This window comes from Lepisosteus platostomus, chromosome 1 (genome assembly GCF_059453375.1).
Source record: "Lepisosteus platostomus isolate fLepPlt1 chromosome 1, fLepPlt1.hap1, whole genome shotgun sequence".
NCBI lineage: Eukaryota > Metazoa > Chordata > Actinopteri > Semionotiformes > Lepisosteidae > Lepisosteus > Lepisosteus platostomus.
This window is the reverse complement of record NC_142611.1, coordinates 11,213,208-11,228,523: the sequence shown is the minus strand read 5'-3', so window position 1 is coordinate 11,228,523 and position 15,316 is coordinate 11,213,208. Positions and strand designations below refer to the sequence as shown.

General features: G+C 43.0%; 1 protein-coding gene across 18 annotated transcripts in view; it reads right to left on the bottom strand.

Annotated features, from left to right (window-relative positions):
• The window catches only part of limch1a (LIM and calponin homology domains 1a), a 148,464-nt gene that overhangs the window by 43,997 nt on the left and 89,151 nt on the right, over window positions 1–15,316 (bottom strand). For 17 of the 18 annotated variants that reach the window (XM_088623651.1, XM_088623679.1, XM_088623688.1 and 14 more), the window contains 3 exons: window positions 15,135–15,245; window positions 11,243–11,438; window positions 2,355–2,607 (listed from right to left, as the gene is read on the bottom strand). In XM_088623651.1, coding sequence (XP_088479777.1) covers window positions 2,355–2,607; window positions 11,243–11,438; window positions 15,135–15,245 — 560 coding nt within the window. Of the gene's footprint in view, window positions 1–2,354; window positions 2,608–11,242; window positions 11,439–11,681; window positions 12,108–15,134; window positions 15,246–15,316 lie in introns of those variants that run through there. The other variant, XM_088623732.1, reaches the window with a different exon arrangement.

The window sequence follows — 15,316 nt, the reverse complement described above, 5'->3', positions numbered from 1 at the left end:
TGTTTTCAAAGACATTCCTCTGCTCTCTTTGGAACAAGATCAGACCCTAAACTGTTTCTTCTTTAAAATCAGATAAGAACCCGAGCCAGGATTAAACAGCATCTTGTATTGTTTGTTTTCTTTCCCCAATATCCTACTATGGGTGTGAGAAATCCAAAAGGAAATAACAGAACAAAGCTTCAATTAAATTTGAATCGATGGCTCACTGGGTCTTCAGGCGAATAAAAGGAGACACTGAAAAAAAGTTTTCAAAATTAGCTGGCTCTTTAAAGAAAATGGACTGCAAAAAGTTGGTCCAGGAAAGTCAGTGCCTCACCACAATCCCTTGCTCCCATTGCATCAAAAAGAGAAGAAAAAACTTCAATGTGCGTCGAGAAAGAGCGCAGGTCTATGGAGCACAAGTATACAGCTTCAGGAAGCAGGCAAGTTCTGAACAGCATACTTACGTACTGTTTTGCGTAGTTCAGATTGAACCGTTAATCGCAAGGCAGCCCAAATAACCACAGCAGAAGTAAACATGAAAGATACTATACTGGGGCATAAGGTCCGACAGGGTAACGGGGACACTATACTGTAAAAAGGCACCACTCTTTGGATAAGACCTAAAACTGAGGTCCTGACTCTCTGTGGTCATTAAAAATCCCAGGACATTTCTTGAAAAGAGTAGGGGTGTAACCCCAGTGACCTGGCCAAATTTCCTACTGGCCTTTACCAGCCATGGCCTCTTAATAATCCCCATCTATGAACTGGCTTTATCACTCTGCTCTCCTCCCCGCTGAGAGCTGATGTGTGGTGAGCGTTACTGGTGCACTATGGCTGCCGTTGCATCATCCAGGTGGGGCTTCACATTGGTGGTGGAGGGGAGTCCCCATTACCTGGAAAGCGCTTTTAGTGGAGTGTCCTGGAAAGCACTATAATCCATAACTATATTATGCTACTTTGTTCAGTTATTTCTAAAACTGTTATTACTGTAAATGACGATAAAATATTAAAAGTACTATTATGGTAGCGCACTACTTCCTTGAGATCATTTAAGCTGAGCACAGAAATTGTACTCGGCTGAAAGAGGGACTTTTAGAGGGAGCAATAAAAGACCAAGAGCAAGGAATCCACGAAGGGAGAAAGCCAGGGAGAAGTGTACTAAAATAAATATTCATGTTTGAATAACCATGGCCACACTTCGGGAACTGCGGAAAAGAGGGGAAAAATGAAACAATTACTTCACTGGCATGACTTAAAATAACCTCCCAGGACAGTCGCGTCATCCGACTCCAGAGAGCAGTCGGCGGGGTGCAGCAGGGCAAATGAAGGGTGGACAGAGTGCTGTCACACAGCCCACAGCCATGGCTGAGTGTGTTGCTTTTCAGTGAAGTGCTAACTGCTGTGGGGCTGTGCGAGGGGAGGACGAAGCCAGGCTGAGCAGCAGCTCTTCAGAGAGAGCTGGCAGCTACCGAGACCTCTAATTAGAAGCAGAGACCAGAGAGGACCTTTCAGCACCAGCCCTGTTTACTTCACATCTTCCCCCCCACAAATTTATTCATTCTTTCCCACACAACCCTCTGTGACAGGGCTGCGAGTCTTGAGGTGACCGCCGAATCACGCAAAAACAATCGGGGTTCCGTCACAGAAGCGCACCATGTCACCTTCACGCACAAAGATGACAAAAAAAAAAAACCAACAACATCCGCCTGACTTGAGTTTCACACAAAACATTTTCGCATTTTACCTAGTGAACCACACCGATGTCCAGACATCGATTAGAGAACAGCTTCCATCTTGAATTTGCACGGTCTACGACTCCAAACATAATGGATATACAGACCATACGTAACTTACAAACAGAAGAACTTTCCAGAAAAGTTCTTCCGAGTCAGGTGAAGGCCCTTCATGACATGAGAAGTTTGGTCAATGTCTTGGTTATATCTGCATTATGAAAAACAGGATTTTGAAGGCTGCAGTACTTTGTGCTATAAAAGGTAGTGCCATTGACCTCAGGTGGCAAATAACCAGTAAAATGAGTACTTGGACTTTTTTCAAAAATTACAACCGAAACAGCATTTCACACACCATTTAGCACCATTTACCCTGGAAACGGAAGATCATTTATATCAACAAGTATATTTTCACACAGGAGAGCGAGAAAGCACCTTTAAAAAAACAAATGTATACAGGAAACGGGATTATTGATTTAAACCTTGACCAGCACATTTTGCTTCCCCCCAGATTTGACACCCGCATTTCTCAGCTTGCGGTTAACGAAACCAGCCTGCGGCAGAGTCGCCGTGCCAGGAGGAAGACCGCTGCCCCGGGGGGGGCGTGTGTGCCCGGTACTGCCCCGGCCCGGGGGTCGTTACCTGAAGGGGCGCTCTCCGCCAATGGGGGACGTGGCAGTGCTCCAGCTCTTGCGGTACTCCTCTCGCTCGGCCTTCTTCTTGCGCAGCGGCGTGGGGACGTAGGCGCTCTGGTTGCTCTTGTTGGGCAGGTACTGGTTGAAGGGCACCACGGTCCGGGGCTCGTGGTAGGAGGTCCTCCGGGCAAGCATGTCATCCTTCCTCACATCGGGTATCTTCCGGAGGGGCGTGTCGGTTTCAGAGTCGCTACCCCGGCCTGCACGGAGAGGAAGAGAATGGAGAGACATTGGCCAATGTCTACATCTGCAACGGTGCAACTACAATTCTGTAGTATGGTAGGCCCGCACTGCCGCAAACCAAAACATTAGAAGTGGCAGAACAGATCCATTCAGCGCACTTTTAGCACATATGCTCTGTCATTTCCATCTCGCAAAATCCGTAAAATAAAAACAAGCTCAAATGGCCTCCTGGTTTGCAAGATGTCTTGCGTTCCAACATCACACAGCATCTGATCAAGCTTGTGCCTTTAGTTTCCACTGTTAGAGGTTAAAGTATCCTATTAGTTTTTTAAATCGAAAACATCGGATACAGTGACACTGTACGTGGAACCTTGATTCCTTACAGGCTTCCTAGAGAAGCATCTTTCCTATTCAAATGGCTAGACAATTCAACCATCTCTGTGCAAGATAAGGCACAGAACAAGATATTAAAATGGACAGAAATCTAGGGCCCAGCAAGGCGTGGAAAACGAAAGCTGGACACTGATTTTGACAGGAATGCAGTGGTCTAATTCTGCTTAAGATGGAAGTTACATACTGTAACCCTCACATGAGATGGTTATGATGACATCACAAGAGTGCTTTGGTTGGAAGGGGCTGGTCTTTTGACCTGGTGGGTTTGGTGTTTGCCCAAGTGGTTCAGGAGTGACTGAATTTAACTAACTGCTACATTTAAAAGTCTTCAAACGTCTTCAGCATCAAGCTTCTTTTGCAGATTTTGAACTGAATATACAGTAGTACAGCAAGGTGATGCGGGTCTGTACTTGAACCAGCAATCCCAGTATTTGCCTCCCATTATGGTTTCACCATGAAACCCAATAAATGTCCTGTGCTTTTGGCATTTGCAACTTTTTACTGGCCCACAGTACACCCTTTGGTAAGGACTATTATCCAATTTTCCACCCAAAAAAATCTTTTCAAACTTAGCATGAGGTGATGATTTTTTAACAAGCCATGAAAAACAACCCAAACACGTTACAACAACAAATGGCAAATTGCAGTAAAAATGTGTTTTTAGCTACTTAAGTGTTTACAAGGTGTTCACTGCAATATAAAATTAAGCAGTCTGGTAAGAGCTGCTGTAAAAAAAACCTCTGGCATTTCTCACTTAAAATAGGCTGATTGCCAAAGCCTGGATTTCAATTTAATGAAATGCATTAATACACGAGACATCTCCAAAGATTTATTTTTCAGCTTTTTACATGAAACAGAATTTATTTCCATTCAACTATGCACAACTATAAAACAAGCTCTTCTGCCATGTGAATTCCTCCCCAAGATGTTTAACAGATGTAAGGGATTCTTCCTGCAAGCAGTAAACACACTCTGAAAGTGTATATTCTGCTAAAAGAAAAAACACTGTGGTTAGTTACAGCCCGAATCCTCAGCTATTAAAATCAGTGCCTCCAAAGTCAAAACACAGCTTGATCTGTCCATCTTGTTATCATCTTGGGGCAACAATGTTCTCTTATAGTGGCCAAGATAATGGATTCTTGGGTTACAAAGCAAGGACTTTTATATATTATCAGACATTGATGCTATAAGAAACCAAGTCACAATCCTTATTTAAGGACAAAGCATAATGCCTTGGGACTCGCAAACACAGAGAGTCTTAAATACATACTGTAGTGATATCAGGGTCATTCTAACCCGGTTTGAGATGTAATTTTGACAACCAGCCACCAGGTGGCAAATAACCTACAGACTTGACAGGAAGCTCCAACTTTACCATGTTTGAATTTAGAATGCTACAATTAAACATATCACTAATATGAAACTCGGGGTATAATTTCCAAAATTACACTAGTTTACTCGTGAGCAACGGGAATCTGATACAGCAAACACCTTCAGCAAAAGACTGACTCGGGATCTGCTTTGAAGGCAACCATTTGAAATCATGCACAGCAGTGCTCATACTGGCAAACAATACTGCACAAGCTGCCTGTAAAATGCATGACATTGGTCACCACCCCTACTCTAGTCTGCACTCAGTCAGTCCCAAAGCAGAGATCAAGAACTGCCATGTGCTCAAATGTCAGGCTTGCTGCGATCTCCCTGAAACAAAGGAAAAACATTTGACATGCTTATGATAAAATGCTTACAGTGACAGTTTAACGTGGATGAAAGATCCAACACTACCAAATATGTACTGCATGGATGTTGACAAGATTTTACTGCAAAAGCTCCATGCATTTAGCCCAACACTGACCCACTTGGACAAGTTTAATTTTTGTAGAGTGTTTTCAGAAGTCACACCTGTTTGGACAGAAATTTACCTAAGCAACAGCAGGACAGAACCACACAGAGCACACAATACAAAACAGGAAAATAAAACAGATCACACTCAGGTCATGCCAAGAAGGAGGTTTATATAATAACAAACACCCATTATTCACTTTTCTATTATAATATACAGCCCCTCTAATGATCTTTAGTAAAAATGGTAAATTCTTTGACAGGCTAACCAGTTGCTCTGTTATTATAGAGAGATCAAACACAGAATAAGAACTTTCTTAATTGAATTCCCTGGATGATAACTCTAGCCTTTACAAAGAAAATAAAAATAGACCTTCCTATCAAGGATACAAATTGTTATGTTACACCTACACATGCAGCTTGGCTGAAACAAACTATAATTTTCCCCTTTCTTGTTTTTCCACAGAAGACCCTTTCCTTAGCTGACCCTGACAAGACTCAGATTCTGAAGAGTGGCCTTGGAATTAAAAGCTGCCGACACTTTTTGTGGAGGAGTAACTCCTTCATCACACATTTCGACAAGGGCAGGAGAAAAAAAAATCAAAACAGCCTGCTGTTATTCATCTTACGTTAGGACATTTTTGTGATCTAATGAGAAAAAGTACCATTTCTTCGTTATTGCATCTCTTCAGAACTCTCTTCTCCACACTTAAATCTTCACAAACCAATTGCAGAGCTAAGCTGTTACCGTAAACACTAACTGCTGCAGGCAAACAAGAAATATATTCCTTTTATCTTTTCAACCACATATACTTCACTAAGCATTAAAGCGTCTAGACTAAGATGCAGTCAGTCAATTACAGCTCAAAAACCATGTTGTTGAAACGGTTCAAGGAAAACCATTCTCGTCTGAGGGCTAGCTGAACTCAAAAGGCCAAATGCCACCCGCACTGTGGCCTCTGCAGCAGGGAACCTGCAGGGAGCTCGCTCTTCGTCTGTGGCACAGCTCCTCCGTGCTGGTCAAGAGAAACCTGAGTGCAGGTTGTTCTTTCAGCCAATCGGTCCTCCTGTCAAGCCAGCCACTGCTCTCCTGTCTGGTCTCTTCCAATTCCTGTTACTAAGAGAGGAAAGCAGCCTTGGAAGCTATCAATGGTGGTGCCCACAACACTAAGTGTCACAAACCCCTCTGTTAAATGTTCTCTAAATTCATTCTCTAAATGTTAGTTAAGGAAAGACAGTTGAGCAAACCAAAGTTTGAAGGAACGCACTAATCACTGGGTGCCGCCGGCCTAACTTGTGGTTTCTCTCCTCTATATATACTGTATACAGGTCCCTAATCCTTCTGTCCCAGAATCTTTCATTTTACGCCCCTCCATGACACCCATGGCCAACCTTATAATAACCCTTTGGTTCTCTCCTCCCACAGGGTTGTGACTGCCTTGACCTTGTAGCAGGTCATTTTCCCTCAGCTTAGCAAATTCAAGGCAAAGAATACCCTAATCCCTTTACATAACCAAACCACCACATCGAGTTGCAGAGTGCTTTTGAAATGTACACAAACTGTAAGGATCTCTAAAGGGGAACTGAGTAGTTTCTAGCATGTAAACGAAGCTCTAAGCATCTTTTGCAATTACACAAATATAAAAATATAACTGATGGACATTAAGCACATCTAAAAAGGAAGTAAAGAGTCAATTTCTCTTTTTCTGCATAATTAGTATTAAGTTCTGGAGAAAACCAAAACGGAGCACTTTTTTCCTTAAAGCAATGCCACATGAACATTCATCATATACTGTACCAGGCTTGGATGAGGAAAAGAAACATTACTGGAGACCTACAAATAGCTCATACAATCTGTGCAAGAGGGCTACTAATTGAAAACTACAAGCCGAGTTGTGCTACAGCCTAGCCAATTTTGACAATTTAATGCGTTATGAAGCCAATATTACATCAAAAGTACTGCAGTTTTAAAAATGCTATGTGCTCTGAAATTTGGAAAGATAGACATGTTTCCTTTTAAACTGTCATCGGGAGGTCTTACCAGTCCTAATGCAGTACGAGTCAAAACCTGGCAATCTATTCGAAACAATGGATTGAAAAGCTACTGTATATGCAATACGTGAAATTAAAGGGGAAACTGCAAAAAACATGCAAAAATTAATATATGCACAGTGAGGGAAACTTTTCATTAATTTTAAATGCTTAAAAGTTCCCTTTTTCCCCAGATCCTCTGACCAAAACTCAAAATCCACAGAGCTGGTGCCAAGTCCACCTCTCAAAGTGTGAGTTTACCACATTTCTGCATTACATTTTACAATACGAACATCTGTTGGTTTTCACAAAATCAAGTTCCTACACAGTCAGCCTATCTTGGGACAGATAAAACTCCCGGAACAAAGATCTTATGTATTTGCTTAGCGCACACCCTTAGAAAAGGCCAAAAAATCACCACCAGTGGGCAGAAACTGTAGTGTAGATAACTGTAAAGGGACACCTCTTTAACTCAGAACTCAAGTGGGTTGTCTCCCTGCCCAGATGGAAACTGTTTGAATTCACATTAGTGCCTTGTGAGTTTGAATACAACAGCCGTCCTGCAAGTGTAATTAAGGATTTGAAATGTCAGCACAAAAAAACATTTTTCAATTTCATTTTCTCTAATGACTTCTTTATATAAAGAAAAGAGGTTTCAGCATTTTGTGGCAGAGCACAAACCATATTTACCTCTCCCTTCCTGCAGTTGTTAATAGAGTCTGAGGGTGTTTAAACAGCCTTATCAAAGAGTTCAAGCTCTTGTGCATAAGTGTTTCCTCAGTGGCATAACAAGGCTGTGATGCATTGCAACACAACCTACTCGCAGACGCAACACACTGGCAGAAAAGACAAATGGCTTCCTCCGTCTGGTAAAAAAAGCAAACATGTTTTCAAAATATAAAATCGGGTTTATTTATACACAAACCTCTTTGGGGTTGATGCTGTAGACGGCAAAAAACTTATATTCAAAGCAGCTGCTCAGAACAGCGACAGCATAATTTATCAACCCCCACTTTCCCAGCTGTCAACTGTGCTTTCTCAGAAAAGCAATTATAATTTTTAGGATTTAAATCTGCCAAACTTGGTGAATAATGAACATACTCTCACCTACACTTGGACAAAACCTGCAGTCTTTTAAAAACCGCACTGAGTGAGAATGCATCGCCAGAAGAAGTCCAGATCTGTCACATCTAGTAAAGGGTACTGTACAGTAAATGTTCAGGAATAACACTCCGGTCTTAAATACAAAATTAAAGCCAGCTCTTCAAGATCATTTTGAGTGTTTACGAGAGCAATTCTCCTGACAGCTGCCTCTTAAACCAACCACAACCTGAAAGGATCTGTCAAAAAAATCAGTACCCTGATCTCCCAATTTAAAAAAAAGCTCATTTTTAGCACTTGGGTTTGTGTGTCAGGTTTCATTTCACTAACGCACAGACATCACTCCACCAGACTCAAGAGCGTCAGGAGCATGCACGCTGCCCACAGCAGGGGACTGATCTAGCAACGCAGGCTTACGGCGTGTCTGGGCTGTTTGAATTATGTGTTTGGAGACGTGCCCAAAATGGCACCGCAAATCTGGGGTCCGACTCCACACGCTACATGTGGGGAACAGGCACTTGGGATAAAACCCCGCGTTAACACTCCCCAGCATGTTCTTTGAACTGCTCTTTAAGATCTGGGTGTTTAAGATGCCCCTGCAGATCTGCGCAGCACCACTCAGCATGAGGTGCATCTCGTCAGCTGCATCTGGCTTGGCTCCAAGGGACACAATTGGAAACAGACGGCCCTCCAGTTGCTGAAGCTACCACGCAAGACAGTACGGCCGTGTGACATCTGGATTTCAGAGGTAGCTCAATGCATCTTCAGACAGGCTCTGCGATGTCCCCCGTAGAGATCTTCTCCCACACCAGGTTACTTCTTTCGGCAATCCCTTCAGCCACAGCAGATGCTGGTCACTAATGGACCACTGCCCTGTCCGGAGGCAGCAATAGGGACAGCATAGTCACGCCGAGCTCTCGAGAGCAAAGCCGTACCGTCTTGCTGAGCTCTCGAGAGCAAAGCCGTACCGTGTTTTCCTGATCTGTCCACTTCATGGCATTTTATTAGGGGGTGAATGCTGCTCCCCTTCCTCATGTTACCAAGCCAAAAAAATTCAGTTTTAAGTCACCCACTAGCTGGACTTTGTAATTAGCATTCCAGGTTTGTTTTCATTTTTTTTAACCCCTCCCAATGTGAGGTTTTCTTCTCAAGGGAAAAAAGCTTTCTGAAAACAGCCTCCAGTCTCACCCCTTACTGTGTTTTTGGCAGCAGTGAACTGAAACATGGTGTTCCCAGTCTCGCCACTGAGAATGGAGGATAATCACCTTGGGTCTGACCAGACTTGCAGGTATGTCTCAGTCACCTGAACGTGCCTTCACTAGCCATTGACAAACCAGATCAATGGCTAAAAGGAACAATGTTTGTATTTCTAGAAATACAATTTTGGATTAAGATTTTCTTGTAATCCTACAAAATGGAACTAAATGCACAGTGGGGGTGAGAAAGATGCACAATTAAGAGTTTGTTAATGATCACAACCTCGACAATTGTCACTGTTGGTGAATTATTTCAAACAGGCAAAACAGAACACAAGGCAGACATGACAGTGACATGAAACCTTAAATGGTAACCTTGACATTTGGAGTTAAGTCTGAACATACTTGAGGGAGCTTTGAAAAATCATTGCTATCCACTCCAACACAAAAAGGTGAAACAGCAGAACTATTTTCAGTAACCTGTTAATACTAGTGCAATAATACTATCAGTTGTGCAAAAGTTCAATATCTTCATTTTCTATTAGAATTTCTTTTATGGCAGTCGAAATAAATTAGAAACATCTGTTAAAACATGGCTGTTTGTAAGATGTTTAGTAAAAATAGTAAAATAAAAAAAGATCTATGAGACTTAACTTGATATGTATGATTGGTCTCTCTTTCAAAGCACATGCTGTTGGCACGGCAAATGTTTTTTTTTGTGCTTTACGCTTTACAATACAGCTGAAGTTAGCTGAATTATATTAAAAATTTCATTAAAAACCAAGTACTAGTCTACTGTAGCTATCATTTTTAACATTAATTTGTAAAGAATAGCAAACATACAATTAGAAGAGCCACACTCATGTCAATGTTTATCATACTATACAGTACACAGATATTTGTATTACAGTATGCATCTAATATTCACAGATAGTTCAGGTGGGTAGCTGCGTCAGCATGCGTAGGCTGCAAAGGAACAAGTAATAGGTTTATTCCATGCTGAAATATTCACAGATAGTTTGCTGTAGTACTGAGCATGGCTGCATAATTTCTGAGGAGATCCGTTTCTGTGGCTTACTGAAAGAGCACTGAGGTCATGGTGTTCTTATTTCAATGCAAATCTTCAATTTTGTTTACAAGATCCCCTTCAAGAAGGGCATCTGGTGGCCATACTGAGTTTTGTATAGTCCCTCTCTCTACAGCACACAGGATCACAACATCTGCTCATCTAAACCTTCATTAGACAGACCCAATAGATGGATTAGGCACTAGAAAAGACCACAAAAAAGCAGATGCTTGTATACAGTTGAAACAATGAGAGATCTCAGCTGCCCCTTCATGTGCATATCACGTACTGTAGGTATGTTATGCAAACCAGACTGCAAAAGAAACAAGGCAAGAAATAAACAAACAACTTTTCTGGCCTTTGTAATACACACACGTACAGTATGAAAGCAATGAATTAAAGGTCTGCATGACTGAGAAAGATCTGCTCACTGACCACATAAGGATACTATAAATGCAGGGCAAAAATGATTGGAGAAAAACCACCTTGCACTGTAAATACTGACCAATTTAGTGCCATAAGGAGTCAGATTGAACTAAACAACACACAGATTTAAAAGGACTTCATCACTGCAAAACTCATAACCGGCAATAAACAACCGAAGTTCAGATCCTTCCTACTTCTCCTAGTGTTCCAAATCCTTTTCCACAATCACAGGAGCGCAGGACTTATTTCCCATCCAACAGGCGGAGACCAGCCAGGCAGGGCACGAGCCTTGAGCTGCTGTTTCCTGTCTCCCGAGTTCCTTCCCTGCCGTTCTCAGGAACGACCAACCCCTAGCTTCTTTCAAGCCTTCAGCTGGAATACCTACGTTTCAACGTGCCTGGAAAACAACTAGACTGCCAGTTTGCGAACTCCAAAGGTTTCAGCTCTGTATTTTTCCACCGGGATGTTGTGGTGCAGTGAGCGCTCCACCACGAGACATTTCTCCCGTGGGAAGTCGCAGGACACTGCCATCATTCACCCGGGAGTGCCGTCCTGCTGCTGCTGCTGCGCGCCCGTGACAGCGACCCGGTTTCATACCATCGCTGCTGCCCCGTATCACCACGTCGGGAGAGGGCGTCTGGCGGGAGCGCGACCCGAAGGAATCCAGGCTGTCGAAGGAGTCGTCCCGGCCGTGCCGTGGCGGCGACAGCGAGTCGCTCCGCTCCGAGTCCCAGCAGTCGATGTAGCCGCTGTCTCGAATGCTGCGCTTCGGGCTCTCCGTGTCCTCCGCCTCCTAACCGCGGTACCCCGCCAGATAAAAAAAAAAAAAAGATGACAGAGAGAGAGGAGAGATTACAAACGGCTGGGGGTAACGTACATTTCCAAAGTAGTGGGGCATTCTCCGTCCATGAACTGCGTTAAAAGACGACTGTACAGTACATTAGTTCTCAGTCCCCTTCCCTCACAAAAAGACAATGATTAAAAAATAGGGGGAAAAAAAGGCATCCAGGTGAAACAAATGCGAGACTCTGAATACCTGTCCACTGTTCATAGTGCAAACTACAAGGACAAAAGTGCTCCCAGCACTCTTAGGATGAAGCAACCCAGAGAAGAGGCACTTTAAGGTTCATCTCCGCACAAAAGCAGCCTTGCTGCAGACCCAGCCCTGCTCATATAAGCTCCCACTCCAATTCCAAAAGCAAATGCTCGGTCTTATAAAGCGGCAGTGTTTCCTGCAGCCTCTCTCCACCTTCCCCAGAAATTCCTGTTATGAAAGCAGAGCCTCTCTCGCGCGGCGATCAGCAATGACAACTATGCGAGGCGGCTCTTCCTGCTCCTCGGAGCAAACCGGGACCAGCCCTCTCCCCCTGTGCCAAGCTCCCGGGCTCCAGAGGATACGGCGGCACTTGTGGCTCCGACCCGCATGGTTGGAGCGCGCAGAACAATGGCAGCCTTTCAGGAGCCCGCCATTAGAAATTCTTTCCAGCGCAGAGAAACGCAGGCTGGGCTCTGAAATCCTACCCCCCCCCCCCAGGAAAGGTCAAAGGAAGCCACCCCCAGCCACAATCTCTCTCTTGTTGGGCACTTACAATGTTGAATTACGATATTACAGGCAGGCAAAAACTAAAATGACAGCACTTGCTCAAAATAAATTCACCCACAAGACAGTGGATATGACTGCCAGTGCCACAGGCGCCAGCAGTGTCCAGGGGTCTTGATTCATCAAGTATACTCTACAGTTGCTTTAAGGCCATTGAGTTCAAACAGTTAATTCTATTACTAAAACCCTAGTCTTTCATCTTTGGTTGTCAAAAGCTTTGTGTATTTTTTGGGCCCTGCTGTATGGGTAGAGAGCAGAGCGGGGCCCCAAAATTTAATATGAGGTCATACTTTAAGGAGTTCCCTGAGAAAAGAGCTCATTTTCTCACCTTTGTGGAAATCCATCAATATGACAATCCACGAGGCTAGCGCTCCAAATTAAAATGCATCATAATTATGTAATGTAAAGCTGACAGACATAATGCATCAAAAAGTTGTTTAAACTTTTTTTTGCATATAACAGATCTTACAAAGTTCAAAAAAGAATTTCTGAATTCAGAGCTTTTTTTAGATTTTTAAGAGAGTTTCTTCTTACATGATAAAATAGGGAGTGCAGGTTATAACTGTTCATTATGTAAAGCCTTCTTAGAGAGTTGTGCATTTGTAAATCTTTTCTTGATCAGGCCGGCACTTCATGAAATCTTGATGGTAGCCTACTAGTTTGATACTTTTCAGCATATTTTTCTGTATGTGTTCTGTATGTATTAGGGCACATTTCAATAACCCACTGAAAACTATACATTTATGTTTTTGTATGACTGTTTAGTCCACTGCTGCTGCAAACCAACCAGATTCACAGCCAAAAATATGTCTCGATAAAGACTAGAAAACCACCAATTATAACATGTAGATAGCTGAGATGTCTGTGGGAGTCATTTTAATGACAAAGCTGAGTCTTAATGCCAGAAAAAGTCAGAATTCTCTAACTTGTAAGTTAGTGATTCTCTACTTTAAAAGTCCAGACTGTAGAGCTCTACTGGTGAGGGATCCTGTTGACCACATATAGCCCAGGCTCAGAGCTACTCTATACTTCAAGTTCCAATCTGTGCATGTTTCTCAGGCTCTAGTATGCAACTGGCAGACCAACGATAGGATTGGTTGGGTAGCCAAGGTTTCCATTGACTTGGCAGGAGCCTGCAAGAGTCCCATTTTAACCAGTGAGAACTGCATCAGTGCTCCATCAGATGTATACCTCTGACACCGTTTGCTCCGTAGAGCTCACAACTCAAAAAGAAGACAGCTGTCCCCATGCATGTTTCAGAGCTTGTGTACATGCATAGTCTACTCTCTGCCATGCGAGTATGAGAGTGGGGCGGTTAGTCATTAAGATTAACAACTAACATTTTGAAAATTAAGAGAGAGAAAAAAAAATTACAAGTTTAAAAAGTCACATTTAGCTCCTGTACCTCCTTCATAACCAGAATAACAAGGACAGGCAACTGTCACTTCAAATCCTATGTGCATGTTTTTGAAGTGTTTGATTAAGGCAGTAATTCTCTATTCATCATGCTTAATTTATTTGTCCGCTTACTACTTAAAATAAATGGCTTCTTGTTCAGCTAACAAGCAGGAAACGCACATAGGAAGCAAACTGGAACTGCAGCAGCTGACTGGAAAATTTTCAGTTTTGTACTGAGCCTACATCAATCAACTCTTACTCGTTAGACGAGAAAACATTTTGGTCAGAAAGTGTTTTTTCAGGGGAAAAAGCACTGCAAATGTCATGCCAAATAGACACTTGAGAAGAGAATCCCACCCTAGTTTTTGGATGGCAATGTTGCCTTGTTCACAACTCTAGCCAAGGACGGAGTCACCTACACTTAAAACCTCCAGTGCCCACCAATGCCCTTGCCCAAGAGGGCCAGTTAAAGCCAACCATCCTACCACCATCCACGAATGTCTTCCAAACCAGCCCATGAGGTGATCAGAATCCAATGAGTCAGAAAGACTCTTTGAAACATACGTTGCTATCGGGGAAAAAGTTCCACATGCTAACTAGCCAAGCAGTTGAAGAGAATACTCTGGCCTCTTTCAAGAAATGAAAGCTGGCTGAGATCCTTGCAATAGTGGGCTACTAGCCACCTAATGAACCAGAGATCTGCTACACCACTTCCTCTTAATTGGAACATTTGTACCCTTGCAACGGAACGTGGAATCCTGATGTTTCTGAGCTTCAACACCACCTTCTGAAGCCTCACTGCTTAAAACCTGCCAGACTGCACGGCTTGACTTCGTACAATTGCTGTATCACTGCTTTTGCTTCAGTTTCTGTAGACTGCCCTTTTAGGGCCTATGATTCATCCTAGACAATTTCCGTGCCGTGCTTGGTTTGGGTTGTTAAATGACTAAATTGAGAAAATAAGAGCAGTTGTAAACTAGAAGAGGGCATCTGTCCCATCCAGCTCCTCTGGTAGTTAGTGGCTACTGTAATTGATCCAAGGGTCAATTAACATTTCTTTTAGTTTATGCCTTTCTTAGTATGTATTCTGTTATGCATTATAGTTCATTGGCTGTTTTGAATGTACGCGTTCTGGATAAAGGCATTAATGAAATAAATGTACAATAATGAAATAACTCCTCCGATGTTCTCCAAAGGGGCACTTGGCAGCACTACCAGAATGACCTTTAACCTCTCAAGGATAAGGACGTACACGTCCAGCTTTCCTTGAAGTGAGGGAGATTCATCCTTGAGCAGGATATGGACACCTAAGCCATACCTTCACGTATGACTAGAGCACAACCAATCAGGAAAGAGGAGTATGAAGACGGGCTCATGCAAGCAACATACTGTACGCCGCCCTTGGGTTTGAATTGACAATGTGTGCACTTGAAACCAGCTCCTCTTCAATTCCCTCTGCAAACACACAGAGCAAAACCACGCCGGCAGTACCTTGCGCATCTGCGACAGTAGGCCCTCAAATTCCTTCAGATCAAGAGTCGGCCCGTTATACGAAGCACAGCTGTTGGCTGCTTTTCCCAACCAGTAAATAGTGATCAAAACCTAGGAAGAAACAAAAAAATTAGGCCAGTTAGCTGTTTTTCTTCTTTTTGGCAGGTGATAAATTTAACCCA